Here is a 25,068-nt window from a genome sequence, read left to right as displayed (position 1 = left end):
AGAAGTCCTGTTCGGCATATTTAGCCGTTGTGTCCCTGTTAATCAGTTTACACTGGAAAATGGTGAATTTTTAAGGTCTGAAGCTCTGTGAAGCCTTTTCAACTGCCACTCAACTTTGAGAGACGCCTTTAAACTTCAAATAAAAGGAGGTGGTCAGATTCACCTTTGTGGAGCTTCGTTAAGCAGTCTTTATGGCGGTTTCCGCCCGGTGTAAGGTTGCGGGTGAAGAACTGTGCGAAATCTTATTAATATTAGGAGTCCACAGTGCACATTTTTATCACCTGCTCGAGTAGCAAGCAGCATTGCCGCTGTGGTCACCTCACTCCATGCAGCAACTTCATGCCCTCTCAGCACTGCACCAGCTGTGATTATTGGCACTGCTCTCCTTTAAACCGTAAAGGTGCGTCTGTTTTCTTCAGCTGGCCCCAATAAATGACATGGCAGAAAGCTGCTGTGACCTGGTCTAATGCCAGTCAAAGTGCCAGGCGGGTTGTCTTGCAGACGCCGTCGCGAATAACTACAACCAAGGTGGCGCTTGACTCCTCCCGGTACACGCGCAAACATGCAGTGGGTTTTGTGAAATTGGTCTATCCTGACGGAAAGGCAGCATCTTCAGTCTTGCTGCTGCTTGGGTGTTTGATAAAATTGATCACAAAGTGGAGTCCTTAGATCTGCGGTGTTTTTGGAGCACGCATCTTGCATCCGGAGGCTACCAAAAAGATCTAGAAACGTGGGAAAAAGATCTAGAAGAGTGCGATGGGGGGCTATTTGATATGACACTATAAAAAAAAAGTATTCTACAAAAAAGGACGAGACGAGAGAAGCGCACCGGACATGCGTAGACTATCAACTGGTTTATTGCGTCAACTCCTTCTTCCTTCAACAAAAAAGCGCATGCACACCAACCACACTAAGCAGGAAGAAAATAAGGAAAAAAGCGTAATCATCTCATCAACCTGAGAAATTCCAACTCTTTGCCGTGCAAGTGAATGGATGCCTTGCTGACACGTTTGTCAGACCTTAATATCGTGATTTCCAAGGCTTCAAGAATTTCACTTTCTTTTCCCTCGCACGTCCGATAACCTTAGTTCAACTGTAAAGCGGAGTACATTCCTGGTCATCATGCTTGCAGGACTTGCAGTGCTTTAGTAGATGCTGCCCCCATGTATCATCTAAGAAATTTACATGCTCTAGAAGATAACTACACCAAAAAAATTAGCTGTGGTTCAACCCGGTTGAACCTAGCAAGACGAGTGAAAGCTCTGTTAAGCATGGTTATCCAGTCGGATGCCTTTCCTTATAGTAAATATCATCAGATTCCGCTTGACGGCGATTATATATCGTTGAAGCACTAGTTCTGGCATGTTGCTCATCCATGGAGTGTGAAGTTGTGCTTACCTTCACACGCCACACTCTTTTATATAGCGCGCAGCGTGCCACGCGATTTCCGGCAGTTGCGGGAGCGCCGTCGGCTTTGCATGCACCTCCGCTCCTCTAGGTTTGAAGGTCAAATTTCAATGACCTTCAGCTTTGTACGGGAGGAGTAGAGCTTTTGCTTTAATGCAACGAAACTTCTGTTATCTAACTACAACCCAGACGGGTAGTGTGCCAGTAAGCAGTGCAGACTGTTCAGAGATCGGTGCACAAAGTCATTGTTAGGGACCTAACGATGCTCAATGAGCATGGTGGGGAAAGAGTTAAAACATTTCGTTGCACCATTTCTATCTTGTTAATGCTAGTTTTAGTGAAAGGGTCCCAAATAACACATGCATAATCTAGTATCGGTAGAATTAGTTTTGTGTGCGAGTAGGTGGACAGGAGTGGGAAGTCTCAAAGCTCTCCTCTGAAAGAACACCTTGCGTTTGGCGTTCGCTATTACATAGTCAGTGTGCTTAGTGAGTTCATGAGTGATCAAAAGTTCGAAATACTTACATTATGTTACTTCGGAAAGAAATATGTCATTAGTAACATACAGAAACTTCAGTTTGTTTTTTGTGTGTAACGGACATAAAAACAGTTTTGTGAAAGTTAATAGACATTTGCCAAGCCTTTTACCGGGCTGCAATTTGTCTCAAAGCAGCATTCAGCAACTTATGATCACTGGTGTTCTCTATTTCGGAGTATAATACATAGTCGTCAGCATAGGCTTAACCTTAATGGGAATATCATTCAGCGCATCATTAATAAACAAAAGGAAGCGAAGAGGTCCAAGTACTGAGCTCTGGGGAACGCCAGAGTCTACTGAAAGTTGGTCTGAATGGTGATCTTTAGAAGCAGCAAATTGTTCCCGGGCCTCAAGCCAGGCTGTAAGCCAGTTAATTAGGCGGGAAGTTTAGGTATCTTGATTAATTTGTGAAAGTAGTTTTAGTTTTTTTGTGAGATACCTTGTCGAAAGCCTTTGAAACGTCCATAAAAATAGTATCTGTTTGTTTCCCATTGTTAATTGGTTTGGCAAATTCATGCACTGTTAGAACCAGTTTGGCACACATAGAGTACAGTAGCCTTTTCGAAAACCATGCGGATGCTTTGTTAGAATAGTATATTTGTCCAGGAATTCTGAGATTGATTATGGATTAAGGGGTCCCAAAGTTTTCGTATGGTAGGTGTTAAACAAATTGGGCGTTAGTTTTGAATGGAGTTCTTTTTTCATGTTTTATGTAGCAGTTTCATTCTGGCAGTACTCCAGCCTCTCGGCACCTGTCCCTTGCACAAATATCTTGTGAACAGGACGCGCAGGTACTTTGTTGTCCATTCCGCATGCCATCTCAAAAATGTGTTTGGAATGTTGTCTGGTCCAGAAGACTTTTTTAATGTCCAAATTTAAAAACGTTTTAATATACCTGGTTCACTTAAGTGAACATCAGGTATAAGCAGCATAAACAGTTTGAAAGGTGGGATTATGCCGTCATCATTAGTGAAGACGGACTTAGTGTTAATCAAACGAATTTGCAATTTTTCTGCCATCGTGAACTGTCTTACCATCAACATTAAATACAGTAAAACCTCGCTAATTCGGACTTCAAGGGAGTGGAAAATATATGTGAATTATCCAAGTGTCAAATTGTAGAATGGACCGCCAAAACTGCCAAAAACCATTCGCGTGAAAGCGGAATTTATTTTGTGGGAATCTGGACAATTGTCCCCTTTCAAGATGAAAACTGTGTGACAACAGCTATTTCTCACAGTTCGATCGATTGTGTTAATTCGTGCAAGCTATCAGGAGCGACGGAAGCAGAACTGCTCCACAGAACTGCTCCGCGGCTTCTTTCAGTGTCCAAAACGGTAGCACTGGACCTTCTTCGCATGTGGCGTCGCATGTGAGGAGGTTTCACCGCCCAAACGGCGAACAGCATGTGATGAGCGCGGAGTTTCGGCACGCTGGAAGAATGGAAATACCACGCGGATGGAAGCGAGGGAAGTGCGCATTGGCTCGGGAATGGCAAAATGCCTTAAAAAAACAAACAGAAAAGTTCAGCAACAAGGGAATCGTACCAAATGATGTGCGGCTTGGCTGGCTCGCTTATATGCGCTGCCGATAGCCGCCGTTGCTGCGGGCTGGCGCCGAAGCTCCAAAAATGAAACTACGTGGCCGGACTCTCTCTCGGCCTATTGATGGGAACGTACTGACTGTCAACACGCCTGCCTTTGCGCGTAGGTCAGAGGGTCGTGGGAGAAAATGTGATATGCAATTTAGACCTGTAGACAAATATCTGGACGGAACATTGCATTCTAAGGAGCCCTTTCTAAATGGCGACACACCATTTTTGCCTATGTTCAGAAAGCATAATAGTTAAAACTCGTTGAGCTAACCCATGTGAATAATCTTCGCTTGCCACTTGCTGTCAAGATTACACTAGTAAAGATGACAGTTTACCGTTCTGCATGTTGAGCACAGCGCCCCTTCAGGGGCCTTGTCCAAATTGACTGACACAGCAGCCAAATAAATCTGCTTCCGACACCAGGCTTGCATGGGCGTTTGGCGCGACTTCGGCGGTAGTCCGGATTTCTGAATTATTGGGGGCCGAATAAACGAGGTTTTACTTAGCAGCGCTGCGCCTCCCAAGTTCTCGGTTTTGGAATGGAGGGTGGTTTCCGGTTGATGACAGTAACGATGTGTGTCTCGAAGACTGGCATCAGCGCCGTTCCTGGCATGTCTTCATTCCGAATCAACTGGTGTGCGCGTTATTTCACTCCGAATTAACGAGTGTGTGGTGCCATTGACTTCTGTAGATTTTTTATGGGAGGGAGCAGGGAGGCTAAATTATCAGAGTTTCTGATTTAACAGGGGCCGATTTAAGTAGGTTTAACTGTACATCACATTTCCTGGAGACAGGGCCAGATTAAAAGTGATTGGGGCCAGGTTCAAAAAGTCTGAGGGGTGCCTCTGTTTCCTTCCCTCCAACCCGCTTTCTGCGTCACTCTTGAGACTTGACGTGTTTTAGCATTCGTTACATAGAAAAGGTGCCATATTGACTCGAAATATCTGCAGGCTATTTATAAACATCGCCTGTGCATCTGCTTTCCCGTGGAACACGCGGACAGACTGTCGTAATAGAAACATCCTAGGAGATGATGGGATGTGGAAAGATGGTAGAGCACAAAGGTTTCACTGGTCGCGCACACCGACGATACGGCGTCAACCTTCGGACCAAATGCGAACTTCGTTTCGGCGTTGTTCTGTCTATGCGCCACAGTCCACACAGAGCCTTCTGGAAGGTTCGGTGCATTGTTGTTTTGTTCTCTTAGCTGACAATGGGCAGTGCGTCAGTTTGGCAGGCATCCGTTGCTCTCTGCGCTTTTTAGTCCATTTACATTAACCGGTGTGAGTATCACAAGAGCTGCGTTGCCACGAGGAACGGGGGACAGGTGTTACACGCTTTCGGACGAACCGTGCGCATCTGGCCAACTGGGAGAAGTATGTCACGTTCGGCTCGATGGTCCGTGGTTGCATGTGCTATGCAGGGGCTTGCATAATCCTCTGGCAAAAAGTGTATGAGGGAATATGAAAACCCCTCACATTACTACTGATGAATAGAGAAGCTGAAAAGCGATGTAAGGGTGAAGGTGCAGTGTATGTATTTTTTTTTAGGTGGCAAGGGGTGTGAATGGCACGGAATTTTAACGCCATTGCAGCACCCGTAAGGAACTCGTTCTGGAGCTAGGTGGGCAAACCTCATGCTCAAGTTGCTGTGGAGAGGGTCCATGAGGCTGCCACACAGCGCACTGCAAAATTCTAAATACTTACTAAGCAGAAACCTTGTACCAAATTATTCACTATCAATTTTTTGTGAAACCTGCAAGTCTGAAGAGGCGACGATGAGAGTGAAGAACCAAACCACTGCTCCTTCTGTACTGGGAAAATTGTATGCGTGTATTATTTCACTAAGAGTTGTTCACGCTATCATGAAAATACAGCATAATTTTAGAAACCTCTGCATCAACTTATTGCCGTTGACTTTTTTGTTGTTGCTGTCAGCGCACCAAACGAGATTTCAAACTGGAACCGCTTGCTATGTGCCTGCGCAATGCTCGGTCCGAAACTGTTGGACCGTTCCTGCTCGGGCACCAGGCCAGCTGCTCTGTGCATCGATCAGCTGGATCAGTTTTGTCCGCTCCATGGCTCTGTGCGATGCTTGGGCTTTTTGGGAGACTGTACAATTTGGTACTGGTGAACTGTTAGCTGAATTTAGGTTTAAGCATATGGTGTGATGAGCAGCTTTTTGGAAGCATTCATTATTGCAATAAATACCTCTGTTTCAAGCGCGGGGAATCAGCAGGAGTCTGTAATAATTTCCAGCCCTCTGGGGGCCTCGTAAGTCTGGAGGGCCCGTTTTGTTTGTACCCTGGACAATCTAGCCCTGCCTGGAGGTCGGGGAAATAGAACGCCACAATTTTTCTTGATCTGTGGTAATAAAACATGGTAGTGATTCACCATAATAGCGTTCATTATTGGCACATACTTGATTTCTAAGTAGTGAGGAAATGCCAAATTTTTTTATGGACAGACTGCGTGCCTTGGATTTTCTATATATTCTTTAGCCGCTTCAATTGCCTTTGCAGCGGGTATGTCCCCTGGTATATCCACGGGTTCTTGCTTTTTTCTTTTTCGTTATCAGCAGGACAGAACTGTCAGTGCACTCTCACAAATTTTTTACACCTGCACCATAGTGAATGCACGTCATCTACGCTACTTGAAGAGGCATCGAAATTAAGCAAAACAGTTTCCATAATGTACACATCATCAGCTTGAGAAAAGTTTCTGTACGATGAATATTTAGGCTTGTTTTTCATCACTCATGTAGCAATTTGCAGATTTGGAATCACTAACCCGAATCGCAAAGCTAAAAGGATTGCTTAACATGTTGCCTTGTATGCACGAGAAGAGAACTTGCCGGGAGGCTAGTACAGAAGTGCATAAGAACTCATGGAGTATGAAGCCAAATCAAGTGCCAAAGTGCAGGTGGCGCTAGTTGCACTGACGAATTGAGTGCGAGAGTGCTGCACCTCCTGATCTGGTGTAGAAAGTGCAGCCAAGTTGAGGAAACCTACAGTGTCTCCTTTTTTTCTCACCAAGTTTAATGTTTTTGTGCTATTCATGGGTGCAGCACATAGCTTTACTCTAATTTTTGTTATTATTATTATTTTTACTTTTTAAGCAGTGTTGGCGGTAACGCGTTACAAGAAACGGCGTTACTGGTAATGTGTTACTTTTTTCGGTAACTTAGTAATGTACTTGCTACCATTTCGGAACTGTAATGGGTAACAAACTTACGTTAACTTTTTTCAGTAACGTGAAGTGTGATGTTACTAGTTACTTTTTATTCCAATTGTCCCCCCCCATGTGCCCCTTTTTCAGAAAAAAAAAAAGTGCAGAGCGCCTAAAGTGACGTTGCAAATAAACAAAATGTAGGTGGTGCTCTAGATGACCCTTGTTGCATGCCAGAAAACACCTGCCCTTTACAACACGCCCAACTAAAAAAAAAAGAATACTTATAAAGCACGAAACACGTGCATAAACACACATTCGCACACTTGTCTTCACCTCCTTCCCTTCCCAGACCACTCGCACACACACAACTCTCTAAAGAGTGGAAGCATGCCGAGCGTTTCGAAACATCACATTTTTCAGAATTTCTGTAAATTTGTTGAGAGTTCAGTCATGTTTTCTTTGCGAAGTTAGAATTGGTGATGAATTGTCATTTTGGGTTTAATGCGACATTGAGAAAATGGGTTCACCATGCACCACAGGGTAGCAGGCAACTTTAGGCTGCTGTAACATTGCTAAGCTCCTGCACATTTGTGCAAAGTATTCTCGTTAATTCAAGACTTCGGGTAAAATCGTTGTTTAGGCTAGAAGTTTTATGTGGAATATGAGTTTTATAAAATTGCTATCATTAGTTGCAGCAAAGACGCAATAATTAAAATTTATCGCATGCAATAACGGCAAAGTAATGTGTGGTACTTTTTTCCGGTTACTGTAATGGTGACTCGTTAGATTTTTTTGTAGGTAACGTAGGGTGGTAACACGTTCCTTTTTTTTTATTGTAACGAGTAACGTTCTTAGTTACTTTTTTTCGGTAATGCCTACAACACTTTTTTAAGCAGTATCTCTTGTGAACTAGCCCTACAATTGTAGCTCAAATTGTGGCTGTGTCATCTGTGTTTTTATTAGCAGTCTTGCTTTCTCTTGCAGGCTCAGTACAGTCTGTCCCGTGCCCAAGCATCGTTCAAGTCCCTGGTTCAGATCCACGAGAAAAATGGTATGCCATTTTATAGAAAAATGGTGTACATTTCCGGCATTGCATTGCCTGCTTGCTGATCTTTTCTGCTCACAATGTTGATCACCGTGTGGCCACAGTGGGCTCATTTTGGTGCTAGCCCAATTCGAGAACGCCCATTAACTGAGGCTGCAGTGAACTTCACAAATTCCAAGGGCCGCTGCGGTGGCTGAGTGGTTATGGCGCTCGACTGCTGGCCTGAAAGACGCGGGTTCGTTCCCGGCCGCGGCGGTCGAATTTCGATGGTGGCTAAATTCTAGAGGCCTGTGTACTGTGCGATTGGTAGTGCACGTTAAAGAACCCCAGGTGGCCGAAATTTCCGGAGTCCTTCGCTATGGCGTCCCTCATAGCCTGAGTCGCTTTGGGACGTTAAAACCCCCATAAACCAAATAAAAACAAATTCCAAGGTGATCAGAATTAGTGCAAAGCTCTTTGCAAAGCACACCTCAGTAGCCATACTTTGGTATGATTTTTTTTTTAATTTGTTGAGCAAGCAAGCTTGTGAGAACTGCCAAACTACAAATAGAAATGAAAAACCACTGTCCGTCCTCAGTAGCACATTTTTGTGCCTGCATGTGTGTTGAAATTGCCCCTTAATGCATAATTAGGATTGATAACACTGGAGGAATATTGGTAGGAAATTCTTTGCAAATTTCCTGTCTTGTTATTTTTTTTTGCAACAAAGCTGCTTCAGTTAGTACAGATCTATCATGGCATGGTCTAACTACGCATGCCACGTCACTGAACTTAATTGCATTGCATGTGGCCCTGACATGAGGGTAGTCAAGTCCTTTTCACTATTGTTTAAATTGCACATGCAGTGAGTGGTGCACAGGGCTCGCACGGACCCATGAAATCATTGAATACTCTCGAAATTTTTTTGCACTCCATTACACTCCATGATTTTAAGCTGGCCTGTCTCTCAGAAACAAAGCCATACAGTGACTAAGAGCTGAGAAACAGGCATGTGGAGTTGCCAGTGCCAGAATACTATGGTCTCTGTAAGGTGCACCTGACGGATCTTGACGCGTGCACCGAAGCTCACACCGTCGTGCTAGCTATTATGTCATCCAGCAACTGGTGCTGAGTTGGTGCTAAGCTACATAAACTTGCAATGATATAGTCTAATGCAAAACCAGCGCAGCGTCATCATTTGTGTAATCATCATTTGTATCATTGTGTATTATTAACACGGTGCTAGGTGGAAAGTGCAAGTTGCAGCCTGCCTGGCTCGAATTGTGTGCATGGATCAAGACATATAATACCAGTAGATGATCAGTATCACAGTAATGGTTAAGGGGAGATGCGCGTCGAAAAAGCGAGTTTTCCGAGTAATTTTTCAGTTTTGAGTTTTTGCCTGTAAAATTATCTTTGGGCATTCAGCTACAACTCCCGAAAAGATCAAGGCAAAATTCGATCGCGAAATTAGTAAAAAGTCTATTTTATTCAACCACGGTGGCTCGAGAAAGTGCTGCTTTTCGCGCAAATCGTCTACTTTCGAACGCCTGCATCTCGAAAACGGCGCGTTGCCCGCCATTGCTGTTTGCTGGGAGAGGTTGAGTAAGCCTTTTTCTCGTAGACAGTGCCTCCTGCAGTTTCGTATCTGGCTGAAAATAATAAGAAAAACACGTTTTTCGCGCACGCTTCAAGCGTCGCTACTGGTCACGTGGGGCTCTAGCGAAGCCGCCATTGGCCCGGACTGATGCGATGCTGTGGCGAAGCCTACCTCCTGGCCTTTCCTGCTCTTGCTTTGTACACGGCTAGTCCGGCGTTTCAATCGATCTCTGCGGCCTTTTAGCATTTGTTCATTCGCGATGAACGACTCGCAAAAGCGCGATTTCCGAGTTCAAAAGGCTCGTACGAACAAACCGTACCGAGGACGCCGTCGCAAACTTCACCGGAAAACGGCAACGAAAAGAAGTCACCCGACGCCAGCTAGCCCTAGCCAGGCAAACGGGCACTCGGACGAGATCGACGCCGCGGGTGAATTTGTGAGCGCCTCGGAGGTGAAGATTGGACTCTTCAAAGAAGATAAAGCAGCGTGCGGTCGACATTCTGCGAGTGCTGCGATATGCGAAATAGGCGCGCTTACGGCGCTGGTAAGCGGCGCTGCGTGCCCTACGTGCCGTGCCTGTACCCTTGCGGTACGCGAACCGGCGGAAAAGCGAAAGGGGCTTTCAGCGTTTCTTGAGCTGCACTGTGAAAATAGTGAGTGCCCAGCATCGGTTCTTTCTGCTGCGCACACCTCGAGCCGCGTTGTGCCCAGTGAATCTGCGGATGGTGCCAGCGGAAATCGGGACTATGTGAGTGGGAGCTCTCGTGACAGCTTCGCCGTGAATGTGAAACTGGTGGTGGCTGCGCGCGCGATTGGCATCGGGCATGAACAGTTATCGCGATTTTGTGCTATTCTTGGCCTGCCAAACCCATTGCACCACAAGAACTTTACTGCGATCGGCAAGAAAGTTCATCTTGCGGCCATGAAAGCCGTGGCAGAAAACATGGAGAAGGCGAGGGCTTTCACGAGAGAGATGGTGGATGACTCAGATATTGCCGTCATGTTTGATGGCACATGGCAAAAACGGGGTCACAAGAGCCATAATGGAGTTGGCACCGCTTTGTCAGTCGACAGTGGTTTGTGCCTCGATTTTGAGGTCCTGTCGAACTTCTGCCTTGCTTGCAGTCGGCACCAAGACCTTGGAAGTGAGGAGGAGGAAATCTGGAAGGCGTTCCATGGCCCTGTTTGTGAGAACACTGAATGCTCCTCCCACGCCATGGAAACAGAGGCAGCAGTGCATATATGGCAGCGGACCTCCTCGCAGAAAACCCCACTGCGCTTTACCAAATTTCTTAGTGATGGGGACAGTAAAGCTTTTAGTGCTGTGTGTCAGGCTAAAGTGTACGGCGAAACCTCCATCGTGAAGGAGGATTGCACAAACCATGTGGCCAAGCGCCTAGGCACTGCTCTTAGGAAGTTGGCGACACCTCTTCCATGCGGTGAGAAGTTGAAAGATACACAGATACAAAAGTTGCAGAACTACTACAGGATAGCAATCACAAGCAACCGGGGTAATGTACAAAAAATGTATCGTGCCATTTGGGCATCATATTTTCACTCATGTTCGACTAATAACGCTGGTAGCCACAAGTTCTGCCCGGAAGGAGTGGAATCATGGTGCAAGCACCGACGGGCCGAAGCGCTGGAACAGCCTGCACCGGACCACACCCCGCTTCTGACAAAGGCACAGGGGCTAGCTCTGCTGCTCATATATAAGCGCCTCACTGAGGAAAAGCTGCTCACCCGCTGCTTACAGGGGAAGACCCAAAATGCAGCAGAGTCCCTGAATAGTAAAATCTGGCTGCTCTGCCCAAAAACCAGGTTCGCTTCCAGGACTGCTGTGGAAACAGCAACTGCCATTGCTGTTCTATGGTATAACAGCAGACATACAAGCTTTGAGAAAGTGCTTCAGGAGCTTGGTGTGCTGCCACCAGAAGAGCTTGTTGTCTTAGGTAATTCCCGGGACCAGAGAAGAGTAAAAAAAATGTCACTCCGCCAAACTGCAGAAGCTCGAGCGCATCGCCGTAATATGGTGAAGAGAGCACGCCTTACAGACTCTGTTAGAGAAAATTTTGAGGGGTCAACTTATGGGCCAGGGGAGTTCTGATGAACATTGCAGTGTTCTCTGCATATTTCTCTATTTTCTGATGAAGTTTCATGTGCTTTTGTGAAGTTTATGAAAAATACAGATGTTTGAAACTTTCAAATGCAGTTTTCTCCATTTGCAGTTTTCAGCATTTTCTACGTTTCGTGCAACAAATTTCAAGTACTTCCAATAGTCAGATTTGGATGAAATTTTGCACACAGCCTCTTCAAAGTGTATAGAATGTTATTATTTATCTGGTTATAAAATATCTGTTCAACATTTTTTTAAAAAAAATCAGAATGTTGACTCATGGTGCCCAAAATATACACTTTGGTGTTTCTGAATTTTTTTTACAATTATGGGCTAAAATGAATAACTTTGAAGTAGATTTGAACATACTAAATTACTAAAGCAACACAATGAGCTATTGCAAGCTGCTCAGAACATAAATTTAATTATCAAAAAAGTGTGCACAAAAGACCCTATATTATGCTTGTGTGAACCCATTTACATAAAAACTAAAAAATGTATGCTGAAACTAAATACATATTTGGAATCAGCATTAAAAATTCTATCAGTGGCCAAAGTTTCATAACCTTGGGTTCATTATTTAAAAAAAAGTGTTTTCGAGGAGCATCTCCCCTTAAGTCACCCCAAAGAGTCTCATGAAACATTCCTTGCATGTAGGAGTAGCTGCACTATTAGTTTATATATGCTGGAAAACACTTGTCAGAAATGCTTCCATATCAATGTGAAGAATGTCCAACAGGATAGTTGCTGTTGATAATATGGCAAGGTGTCATGTTTCTCAGGGAACCATCTTCAGTGTAGTCAAAAGCCATTGTGGCCACCTCAGTGTACCAGTATCAAAGGAGTTCAAGCCTTGCGTTTTTTAAAGCAGCTGTATGGCCTGTGCTTTCAAAGTCGCAAAAGAAGCGGCAAGGGAGCATGTTAATAGAAAAGAAAGGCTCTCGAACTGGTGTTTAAATTTTAGTGGCATGTTTTCTTCTTTGCAGTGATGTCTAAAACATATACTATACATAGATCACCCCGTGGTATTCGCCTACAGCCGGTATGTAATTTATAATCTAACCTTTCTCTCATGCTGTTTCGGTTTCGTCAGCTGTGTGACGTCAGAGTTCCATATAGGTCACTTAAGGCATAAAAAAAAGACAGCAATATAATTGCTGCTTCTTTATTTGCTTTGGTTCCGGCTCTTGAGGCAGGCTGGCTTTGGCCTTAAAAGAGAGCTAAAAAGACGAAGCAGCGATTATACCGTTTTTTTTTTTTTCGTGCCTCGCATGACCTTTACACAACTTTGACTTCACAGCCATCGTTTGGCTGTTGAAACCGAAACAGCCTGAATTTAAAGAGAAATTCAATTATAAATTATATAAATCATTTTGCAGTCATAGGCGAGTACCACATGGTAATTTGTGTATACTAATGCCTTACACATCTAATGACTCTGATGAAAAAAAATTCAATTATAAATTATTTAGCACCCATGGGCAAATAACACATGGTAATTCATGTATACTAATGCCTTGCATATCTAATGAGCCTGATCCACGCTGTGCCCACTACAGTGCAGTGGAAACTAAGTGCCACATCTTCGTAGGGTGCCCTGTTTTCAGTGGTAAACAAGCCACTCTGTGCCGAGGGTTTTACAACCTCGAAAACTGCATGCGGCTCTTTCAGAGAGCATCTATTCCCACCTGGTCCAGTTGCAAGAGTTCGCCGTGCCCTCAAGCTGCTTCTCGCTTGCTCTGAGGCAGTGAATGTGTACACGTTGCTTTGGCTGTGTACTCTTCACAAAGAAAACACGCAAAATTAGTTGTGTATACTCCTTTAATAACTGCAGGAAATGATCATGTCATTCTAGAAGTCTGCAGATAGCCTTTCTGAGGATGCTGAGGTTAAGAATAATATTGACCGCCAAATTCATAAACACGCCTCGACTCGAACTTCAGCTCCAAGTTGCTCTCGGGGCCTGTTTCGCGCTTCAGAAACCAACTTCCACTCGAATCGCTCCTCGAGGTAGTAGTACCGATGCTATGCCCCTCGGCCGCCAGTTTGCCTATAAATGTTGTGGACGTTGCATCGTTTGCTGGCTGTTTGGATTTCGTTCGACCTGTGAATGAAATTTCTCATGAACATGGGTATGATGCGGACGCAGGGAACTTTGTGCTGAAGCGCCGGCGGAGTGGCGGCCTTAGTCTGTTTGACCAGGATTTTCTGGCAAGTTATCAAGTTATTGTTCTGCGAAAACGACTGTGGCTAGCCTCTTGATGTGCGTGCTTGTCGCTGACGCTGAGCACGAATAATCATGCTCCAGTGTGTAGCTGTTCATCCCACCACGCTTCTACGGCATGGGAAAATTACAAGTCGTCACCGGCAACGCAGCAATGTTGCACAGCCCACTGTGGGCCAGTTCGCAGAGCGTGCCGCTGTTCACTGCATTGGGAAGTTCCTGCAGATGGCGATGCACTTGTAGGGAACAGCATATTGCATAACAGGAGCTGAAGGCCCTGGAGGCATGGTTGTGACTTGCAAACATCTGTGCTGTACACATAAACATCTTACCCTGTGCCTCAGGGCACGTGCGGTGCGCCTTCAAATGTGACCCAGCATTGCCGAGGAAGCAGATGGTTTTTCATCACTTGCCTGCATTGGCGAGAGAAATGTCACACAAATTCCCAATGGCAGTTTTTCACACCATTTCCAAATACCCTACGTAAATGCCATGTCACTGGCACCTATGGTTGCCAGACACACAAGTGTTCTGGCCATTTTTCACTGCTGCTTTTTTCACTGGCTGTTTTTCACTGCTCCAGCAACCAGTGGGGCTGGAGGAGGAGAGGCACGCATGTGTAGAGTGGCTATGTGAAAAAGGTGGATTGACATTGACATGCCGTTTTATGGCCCCCCAACTTTGCACTTTAATCTCGTCCCTGTGTGCAATTCCTTAGGGGGGGGGGGGGGGGGGTTGGAAGAAGGTTTCTCGAGGAGTGCCTCGTTGGAGGAGACACCAAGCACGGCTCTGAAGTCCCAATCGTCCCTCGAGAGTAGAGAGTGGCTGTTTCCTAGACTTCACAGAGTAAATGCGGAGCGTTGAATCAAGGCATGGCTGTGAATTTGGCGGTGACTCTCTTTGTCAAGGACAATGATGCAGAGGTTGGTGATCATATAGTGTGAGGGGTCAAAAGGTTCATATAAAGAAAGATATTTTGCGCTCCTTTATTATTGCTGGTTTGCATCCTTGAAATCCTGAATTCTTGAACTTTAGATCAGCTGTTCTGTACAAATTCTGGGTGCAATAGTGTTATGATTGTATCTATAGCAGCTGGTTAGTTTCTCTAGCTGAGATTGCATGCAATGCTGTTGTTGTGGCACCTCCCATGCTCATTCGGAAGCTGTTCCCTGCCTGCCCCGATACAATGCCCCCACCTATTACGCACTCTGAAGAGCATTATTTGTATACTTTACACACATATGAAGAGGCTGTGTTATCGGGTCGAAATCAAACTCAAAACTGCCTATGAAGAGGCCACAATCTTGCTGTGTCCTTGCCTTGCACGTTTCTTTGAAGATGAACGATCTTTTGCCTTGCAGTCGGCTATAATGGGCAACTGGCATGACTGGCATTTCTACTCACTTGAGATAGTATGCAAGGCTGTGTTCACATTTGAATTTGGTCTGAAATCCATAATCCTGCATTGCTGTCAAGTTGTGTGCACCTCTGCATGTTTTGCAAAATGCAAGAGAGCAGTACTTGAGGACTCATCCCTCACTCATCGCATTTAATCTTCACTGCTTAGCCCATTCGCATTGCTGATGTTACTGAAACCCTTGGTGTTGTTTTATTCTTTCAGGCTGGTTCACTCCTCCAAAAGAAGATGGATGAAGCGTACAGGAGCTGTCAGCTGTATATACTGAAGTAATGGCGTCTTCGTGGTCGCTGTTCCTTGCTTTTTTTTTCTTGTCAGTCTCATTATTTGGAACTGAGAGGGTTAAAAGAGAACCTGTCATCAGGACCAGGTCTGTGTGGTAGTGCCTGCTCCATACAAACACGACAGAAGCGCAATTTGCGATCAAGACTGCCGCTAGCCCTCCTTTTTTTTAAAATTGTTTCGTGTAGAGTTGATAAAAGTTCCTGTTTGTTGCGCACGTAACAGACACACATACACACACACAAGCGTTGCTCCCTTTTTCCTCCTGTGTCCATCCCAGGGACTGCTTTTTGACACACACCTCACTACGTGAAAAACCTTTCTTGCCAAGTGTCGTCTTTTTTTTTTTAATATGCATTGGGGTCTTTTTGCAGATGACTTTTTTTTTTAGTGTGATAATAAAACGAGAAGGGAGAACCAAGAAAATGCACTGCAATGTGAAATATATTAATGCATATCTCATATGGTCAGTCTGTCGTCAAGTCATCAGTTTTGTTAAACCAGTTAAGTACATGTGCTTATGTTGAAATTCTACTTCTAGGTTCTTGTCCTCCTCAAATATTTAATTCAGCTTATTACAGAGTTCACGTGTTCTCAGACATGGGAGTAAATATGATTCTTGTTATTCTCTAGACAAAATGTTGTCAAAGCACTTGGTCTCGCTGAATAGAGTAGACTTATGGGACTTTGGTGGGAGTAATATGATTCTCTTGTTATTCTCTAGACAAAATCTCCAGCTTCTTGAATTTTGGCTAGCAATATATATAAGGGCTACTAGAGAAATTTTTTAGGTGGGCTGTGTTACAAATCGGTGTTTCAGAAGAGGCAGATCTTAGTGGAGCTTGAGTGGAGCGAGTTCCTAATGTGGAAAAAATTTCAGACGAAAACAGTTGAATGATGCGTAAGGACATTGACGAAGCACTAGTTCGCATGAGCATGTTTGAGTTGGGAATCATTTGTTCTTGCTTTGCACTTTAGCAGATGAGGAAAGGCACATCTGCTGTGTTGAATGCACATCTACTTTGTTGAATGGCGTGACAAAATGCTGGTCGGATTCAACGAAAGCAACTCTGTGTCTAGTCTGGCATCACTGCAGGTGAAACCCATGTTCAGAAATTAGGTCCAGGGAGAGGTGTTTTCAACAGTGTTTATTTTCCTGATGGAGGCCACGCCACTAAAGTAATCCTTAACTAAAAAAAAAATGACTTCCTCTGTCAAAAGCAGTCGCACCTCAGCTGTTTCTCTGGAAATATGAAATGACTGTTGCGAGTCGCCTTGGTGGCTCTGTGGTTAGGTTAATCGGCTGTTGACCCGAAAGCCACGGGTTCGGTCTCTGCCGCGATAGTCGCATTTCAGTGGACGTGAAATGCTAAAGGCTCGTGTACTGTGCAATGTGTGCACGTTAAAAGATCCCCAGGTGGTCGAAATTATCTGTACACCTCCACTATGGCGTGCCTCACAGCATTGGCCGCTTCGAGATTAAACCCCATAAAACAAAAATGACTGTTGCTGCTCTGTGCTGCATAGCATTATATCTAGGAAAAGGTATGCGAGCTGCAACGATTGGGACAGGGATTCACCTTGCGCCATGACAATGCATCCATACAGCATAACCGTTATGCCCCTGGGAACCAAGGAGGTTAAAATTGGTCACTATTTTGTAGTTGTGACATGTCCACCCAAGCGATTTGTTTCCAGTTTCGCACACCTAAAGGTCACCTGCAGGTGAAGTTTTCCTCTAGCTCTGTAGGTGTTGCGGCTTGCAGTACATGTAGAAAGCAAATGGAAAGTGAATTTTCAAAATTAGTGCTGAAAAAGCATTGAATATTTTGGAGTTATTAGAATGATCAAAGATAGTTCAATTTTTTATCAATATTTTTGGTGCCCCTCTTACTTAGTGTAGTGTAGGAATGGCAGTGCACAAATAGTTTCAATCTAAAATTTGAAGATGTTTTATGCTGTGCTGAAACCACGGAGTAAGATAGACCTTGGCTAAAACTAATGACAGCTAATGCAGGGAGAGGATGCGCCTGCACGCCCGGATTGGAGAGGCGGCAGCGCGCATGCATAGTAGGTTCCGAAGCGAAAGCTTCGCTGGGTTAGCAGCGGCGCGTTTCGCGTTCGCCGGAGTTTGACTTTCAGCGGACCTTCTGCCCAACCACGTTTATCCCTTGGACGGTTCGGGTGTAGACAGGTTTATGTGAGTCAGTTATTGCGCAATTTCCATTCCTCAAAGCCGGTGCGGGTGTCCACCGGTATATGCGAGACGGTTACTGCGTCATTTCCTTCCCTCGAAACATTTTAAAAACCAATCCAATTTCTTCTAAAGCAAAGGCGCTTAACTGGGCCCCTGGGACAGTGGACACCTCAGTCGCGCTTTAGGGCTTATTCACACTTGAGAGTCGCCGAGGTCGCGCGACTGTCGATTTTCTAGCCTCGCGACTGCGAGTCGCAAACCGCTGAACCAATCGGCGAGCGAGCCGAGCTTTCGGCAACGACGCCACTCGCGGTTGCTCCGAGCGACGAACTGCGCTATCTGCTGCTTAGCTGCCGTAGTCGTCGCTAAGCCTAGCCGGTTTCACATCGATGCCGCAGCTGAGGGCGTTTCAGAACTGACCAGCGCTGTAACCAAGATGCTGCTTTCGTCGCGGCTTTATTGTGAACCCCGTCTCGTGATAATATAAAAATATGCTAGATTTCCGCGACGCCTTCAGCAGCGGAGAAAGCAGACGCCAGGCGATCGAGCCGCTATGGGCAAAGCGGCTATGATTAGCTTGTATCCAGCAGCACGGTATTGACCAACGACCCTCAAAATTGATTCATTTTTGAATTTCGACTTCCAAGAGCATGGTATGAACGCGAACAAAACATACTACCGCATTTTCTGACGCTAGCGGCCGGCATCCAGGCTGGCTGACGGGCCGCTTGTACGGCCGCGGTGCACATTGCCGCTACGCTCAGGTCGTCGCAGTACATTGCTAATAGCGAGGGACCAGAGCACTTTAGAGGGCCAAGCGCGAGCGCAGGAGAAGCGGCCAAAGCAGACGAAACTCTCGAAAGGGCGTGAACGGCGTCATTCCCAAGAGTTCTGAGTTCAAACGAGGATCTAACGAGAAAGCGAGGTAGCCCTTGGGAAGTGTGAACATCGGTGTTGAACTGCGGTCACTGCAGTGTAGTCGCAGGCGACTGCTGGTCGCGCGACCTCTGCGACTCTCAAGTGTGAATGAGCCCTTAAGCTACGTGGCGGTAGTGACAGATGGGCGCTGCATGCGTTGGCATTCACAAGGTTGTAGCAGAAACGTGGCACTGAAGCGTCGGTGTTTTTTTTTATGCGAAATTTATTGCCCCAGGGCATCAATGATGGGTGAAGGTGTGATGAATGACGTAGTAGAGATTCAATGAATGGAAAAATGTTAGCTTATTTGATGAAGTCCAGCAGAGAGCGATGGTACGGTCCCTGCGTCCAGGCAATGTGTGAAGCAGTGTTGCTTGGTGAAAGACCTGCTACCATCAGGTGCCGGATCCTTGTAGGCTTGAGAGCTGGGCAGTCCCACAGTAAGTGATGAATGTCGGCCTCAATGTTCTCGTGTTTACATGTCGGACACCCTGGCCGAGGAAACAATTCTCGGTACTGAGGCCACTTCCGAGTGATGGTTGGTGTGAGGGCAACCCCGACCCGGATCCTCCTAAGCGCAACCTCCTCTGCACGGGTAAGACCGCGGGGGAAGGTTACCGCGCACGGAGGGATGAGAGCACGTGTGCGGCGCCGGAGGAGTTCCTTTCTTGATGAAAGGAGGGTAAAATTGTCCAATTGAAGGAGCCGAGGTGGCGGTGAGTTTGTATTCGCAAGGCGGGTCGCTAAATCTGCCCGGCTTTGATTGGTCAGCAGATCCCGTGAGACCCACTCAATACGTACTGGCTGCGGGATGCGTGCCGCGAGCCGGTGGATGTCCTGACTTATCCTTGGACAGCGGCTAACACGTCGTAGCAACCGGACAACTTGAAGGGCGTCAGTGCGGATGACAACGCGGGCCGCAGGGAGCATTGTTATGGCGGCCACGGAGCAGAGTGCTTCTTGAACTGCAACGAGCTCAGCACAGAAGGACGAAGGGGGTTCCGTAAGCTAAAACCAGGAGGTTTGATTCAGGGCAGGTCTGCACGGGCAGCGTCGGTGTTCTTTGTGTTCATTGGCGTTAGCGTTGACAACGTTCTAGACCGTTGATTTTGAGAAAAGGAAGGTGCATAACTGGCTCCCTGGGGCAGTGGACGCTTCAGTCGCGCTATGAGGTAGTACATGGCGGTGGTGACGGATGTGCGCTGCATGCGTTAATAGGCATTCACAATGTTGTGGCAGAAGTGCGGCACTGAAGCTATACGTCATCGGCGTTCATTGTGTTCATTGGCGTTGGCCAGTTAGCTGCGGGGGTGCCAGTTAGCCGCCTATCCGGTGAGCGGAACGCGCTCAACGTTACGTGTCTAGTTGCCTGATACACCACAGCTTTCGCTCTCTAGCCAGGTTGAGTAGTAGTAAAACCGCAGCAAATTTTTTGGCGCACTGCAGCTTAGCTTGAAACTGTGAAGGCTAGTATGCCCGAGGCCGCAGATCGCCCGTGTTTGTGCATTCAATGAGTTTTGCTTCTTTTTAATCATTTTGCGAGCTATGACAATTTGGATTATTCTTGTCAATGAGATGCATAAAACTTTGTGAGCGAATGGAGCACCCTGTGATCATTTCTGCCGCTATTAGTGTCGCACAGCACAATAGATGTGTGCCGCGAGGCATCCTAGCAATGTTAGCTTTCGTTTTCTCTAGCTGAACAGCCCAAAAGAGGCGACAAACTCTGCCACAGAGCGACAATAAACTGCCTTGGAGGAACATTGTACATTGCAGGCTTTTAGAACTGAATACTCGGTACCAGGAAATGAACTCTGAACATAACCATTTCAACAAGTAAGCCGTGCTTCAAGATTTGTCGAAGAGAATACATTTGAAGAGGTCATTTGCTTCAGGAAACGTTTATTTACAGTGTGCGTACTATTTGAGGCAGCAGCCCGTGCACTTTATTGCACTTGTCGATCCCCACTTAAAATTTCGTGATCGCTTGCATCTAGCTGCCTACCAGTGATACTCTGTTGTACCTTTTCGCAGCAGTGCACGTCATTGCCATTTTCGATGAATCTCGCTAACGGAACACATATATAGCTACCATGTCGAAAAAATCTGACTACAAAATAAAAAGAACGCCATTTTTCTGCAATGTATAGCATGCAGCTTGAGTAGATACGCTGTTACCCGGTCGTGCTTGCAATGCTTGTTCACAGAAGGAACTGAAGCTCTGCGATAATACAAGGAGAAAAAAAAACATGCAGAATAACTCGAGTGTTGCTTGGTAATAGTCCGAAACTCTCTTATATAGATATATATGAGAGAAATACTTCCCTCATCTGGTAGGGAATTGTGCGTATATGCCGCAAATTTTCGTTTTTTTTTAAGCGTTGTCGGCCCGTCTCTCTCGACACGTACTACAGCTTCTGATGGTTGGAATAATTAATCGCGGCAATCTGTGCCAGCACACCTAACCTCAATTTATGTCTTGAGAAAGTCGTTAATATGTCACGCAGCCGCGTTGGAAGAGAACGAAGCACGCGGACACCGTGTGGAAGGTGGACGCGCGAAGGACGTTCGCTTCACGGACTTTCGTTCCTTTTCAGTCCGTGCCCTTCTTGAGGCAGAATCCACCGGTGTTGCTTTCCTGCGTGCTTTTCTTTTTGCCTTTTACTGAGCAGAGATGAATGGCAAGCTCTGCCTCCCGATTCTTGGCCGATCCCCCAGTGTGGGCATGTGCCATCTTTTGAAAGGCTAACAACAAAGACTGAGTTGCCCAATTTTCGAAGCAACCTTATCGTTACCGCTCTCCCTAAAACATGCACCCAGAGTATCATGTCGCTCGCCTCAAGGACAGGGCTAAGTCTCTGCATGAAAAGTATTTAACAGATCAGACAGCGGTCTACGTCGACGCCGCCGAATACCCCGATCGCGATGCTTTTTCGCTCGCGGTTGTACACTATTGTGGACGGCCGTTGGTTGCGTGCTCCATTCCCGTCAGATCGTCTGAAGAGGCCGAGGAGGCGGCTGTAGCCTTGGCGATGGTCTCCACCTCTGCAGAAACCATCTTCAGCGACTTTAAATGTGCGATTCGTAATTTCGCCTAAGGCCGGATCTCCCCCGTCACCCTATCTCTCCTCCACACCACCGAGGACCAGCTCCGCCCGATCAAATTGACCTGGGTCCCTGAGCACTCATTCCATCCAGGGAACGAGGCGGCCCACAATCATGCCCGAGGATTTGTCGACCGGGGTGTGTTGACGCCCGTCCTGCGGACGGCGAGAGATCGTATGGTTACATTTCATGACATAACCATGCACTACCGCTTAGGTAGACTTATATATCCTTCCGCACATATTTCTATAACCAAACCCCAAGAGGTCGCGTGGAGGAAATTCAAACGAACACCTTCCCCAACCCCGCGATATGTGCCCGCATATACCCTGGGGTCTACTCTCCCTCCTGTCAGCTATGTAGCCAACATGCCACTCTATCCCACATACTCTGGGCTTGCCCTCAGGACTACCCTCCGCGAAGTTTGCAGCTCTCGAATCCAGACCAGTGGGAGGCCGCATTGCTCAATTCCGACTCGGACACACAGATCCGGGTTGTGACAAGAGCCCTAGAAGTCGCCGAAGGCCACGGGCTAATGACCACTTGATGGGGCTGCAACCCCACACCACCTGCTACTTTTGTCAACGAAAATAAAGTTTATCCTCCTTCTCTTGAAGCGAAAGCTTCACTACACTAGGTAAAGCCGATTTCGCCGTGCGTCGCCGGTTGGCCTTCAAGTGAGCCAGAGGTCAAGTGTGGCTACAGGCCGTGCCATATGTGGTCTACCATGGTGTCGCACCACTTGACCTTTGACTAGGGTGCTTTGCGCTGGCCATCGAGGCACCCCACCTTTGACCTTTCGATTCGCCGGTAGAGCCCCGGGGATAGAATAGACTGCATCGTTCATCGGGTGACCAACCTCTCGCGATGAACCATTAATTTAACTGACAGGGTGGGTGTGGTGCCTATCCAGTGTGCGGAGCGCAATCAACGTTACAGACGCCAAGCCGCGTCTTGCCCGATAAACCACAGCTTTCACTATAACCAGGTTCAGCAGTAGTTAGACCACAGCGAATTTTTAAAGCGAAAGCTTTACTGGCCGCGAATTGGCGATTTCGCCGTGGCGGTGCTCCGAGGAGGCACATGACGTCACAACGCGCGCCTCGCCGCGGATATTTCTCTCGCTCCCTAGTCACTACTGCGCATGCGCCACTAGTAGCACCGAGCCACAGCTGTTCCGCCGCTGCGCAGCGCCGCGCCTTTCCTCAAAATCCAACTTTTAGTTTTCTCTTCTTTCCCTTCCTCCTTTATCCCTTCCTTTACGGCGCGGTTCAGGTGTCCACTGAGATATGTGAGACGGTTACTGTGCCATTTCCTTTCCTCAAAAACCAAAGAAAACAAGTGAGCCGACGGCGTTCATAGAGTTCATTGGCGCTGACAGCTTTGCAAATGCCGTTCATTTTCACGAAAGGAAAGGCGTACAACCGGCTCCGTGGATCAGTGGAGACCTCAATCTCGCTTTCATGTACGTGGCGTTGGTGTACAATTGCAAAAGTCTGCTTTGATTGCGTTCCGCACACTGGATAGGCAGCGCGCCATCCCTGCCATCCTGGGAGGTTTTATGCAGATAATGGTTGATCGCGAGAGGTTGATCACCAAATGAACGCTGCGGCCTATCTTTTGCTGCAGTGCCGCATGTCAGCCACAACACTGTCGGCGCTAATGCATTCAGGCCACATCTCTCTGTCACGACCGCCACATGTCTCAAAGCACGAATGAGGCGTCCGCATATCCAGGGAGCCAGTTATGCGACTTCCTTTCCTCAAAGCCATCGCCGTCTAGGACATTGTCAACGCCAATGAACACAGTAAACGCCTGCATCTTTCGCTTTGTATATCCTGGATTAGCTGGGCTAACCCACATTAATCTTTTTTTAGGTCCTCCCGTGTTTGCCGCATGCAGTTTGCAATGCAAGTGGTCACCGCCTGGTTATAGCCAATCTCCCTTGTGGGTATTAGCCCTTTTATGCGGCAAACAACAACGTTCTCTTGGCGGCCTGCTTCATTTCCTCTTGTCCGCCCAGCCTTTACCTGTCAGTAAATCCATTCCAACCGCAACAATATTGTTCTACGCTATCGTTGCGGCATACCGCATCAGCAAATTCATTTAGCGCAAAACACAAAAAAGGAGGAGCACACAAGACGAAACAGCGTCCATGTTTCGTCATGTGTGTTACTTTTGTCTGGTGCGTCGGACATCTATGACACAGGCCGTGAAGATTTAGTATGAAATTTACGAATGTTGAATATTTGTCTCTCGCCTTCATCGCTTACCATTCCGGCCTGAGCCGTCGCTGCTGATTTGCCTACAGTATCAGTATACGTGCTATGAGGGATCCAATGTAAATAGTCCGAAATTCGTCCCTTCCAGTTTCTTGAAATTGGAAGGCGGTTTCTCTCATGTAGATTTTAACGCCAAAAATTAAAAAAAGTCCCATCTTTCATGAACTACAGCAGCCCTCCGCCTTTTGTTTTTCTTATGTAACGTACGCCGCCTCTCGCGAACGTGCGCGCGAATTTAAACCACGAATCCAGGTGCACAGCATTCGTCGCTACAGAGGGTTTTTAAGAGGGGTAGGGGTACAATAAAAAAACAAAAAAAAAAAACTCGTGTCGGTGGAATTGCTTAACAAGGCCTGGGGTACGGCCTCTAGCTGATCTCGGTGACCAGAACCGACAACGCACTCTCACACCAGAACAGGATGAACAAGATATGCTGCATGCGAAGAAAAAAAAAAAGTCGCCGAGAGCCGCGCGGTCCTCCGATTGTTGGTTAACCGGACCCCGCTTCCGACGCGCACTCGGGCGCCTGTGCGCAGGCACGGGTATCTGACATGTACAGTCCCGGCCGTAATATTACGGAGCACGCTGCGGGGATTCGAACTCTCCCCTACCTTACCTAACGCAAATTAGGAGGTACTTCTTACACAGCTTAGCACACGTCACTAGCGCGTTCGCGTATGAACAGAAGACACTCATATCTCCTCTACAAAACAATAGTAAAAAAAAATTGGTTTTTGGGGAAGGGAAATTGCGCAGTATCTGTCTCGTATATCGTAGGACACCCGTACCGCGCCGTAAGGGAAGGGATAAAGGAGGGAGTTAAAGAAGAAAGGAAGAAAGAGTGTGCCGTAGTGGAGGGCTCCGGAATAATTTCGACCACCTGGGATCTTTTACAAAACACGTGAGGAAATTTTCAAACGCTGAAGCATGCTCCGTAATATTTTGGCCGCACCTGTACAGCGGGTATTAAAAACTGCAGTAGAGTTGAAATCTGGGTCAATTGGTACATATTCAGGGGGAAAAAAACAGTCAAAAGACGGAACACAGCGAAGAGACGATTCCTCGTCTCTTAGCTGTGTTCCGTCTTGTGACTGGTTTTTGTTTCTGATCCTGTCGCACCGCGTCAACACGAGCAGTGGGGAAACGTGTCGCTGTTGCCCGGCAGCATGTGTCGGCCAATTGTGTGCCACTTGT

General features: G+C 46.6%; 1 protein-coding gene and 1 pseudogene across 1 annotated transcript in view; both read left to right on the top strand.

Moving 5' to 3' along the window:
- The window catches only part of LOC144125753 (ubiquitin-conjugating enzyme E2 Q2), a 31,631-nt gene extending 15,829 nt beyond the window's left edge, over window positions 1-15,802 (top strand). The window contains exons 7-8 of the mRNA XM_077659420.1: window positions 7,694-7,760; window positions 15,295-15,802. Coding sequence (XP_077515546.1) covers window positions 7,694-7,760; window positions 15,295-15,326 — 99 coding nt within the window. The 3' untranslated portion in view covers window positions 15,327-15,802. The remainder of the gene's footprint in view (window positions 1-7,693; window positions 7,761-15,294) is intronic.
- On the top strand, window positions 9,465-11,252 carry LOC144125751 (uncharacterized; annotated as a pseudogene).
- Window positions 15,803-25,068: the final 9,266 nt, after the last annotated feature.

Source organism: Amblyomma americanum, chromosome 3 (genome assembly GCF_052857255.1).
Source record: "Amblyomma americanum isolate KBUSLIRL-KWMA chromosome 3, ASM5285725v1, whole genome shotgun sequence".
Classification (NCBI taxonomy): Eukaryota; Metazoa; Arthropoda; class Arachnida; order Ixodida; family Ixodidae; genus Amblyomma; species Amblyomma americanum.
Note: the sequence above shows the minus strand (reverse complement) of the source record. Positions and strands in the feature narration are given on the sequence as shown.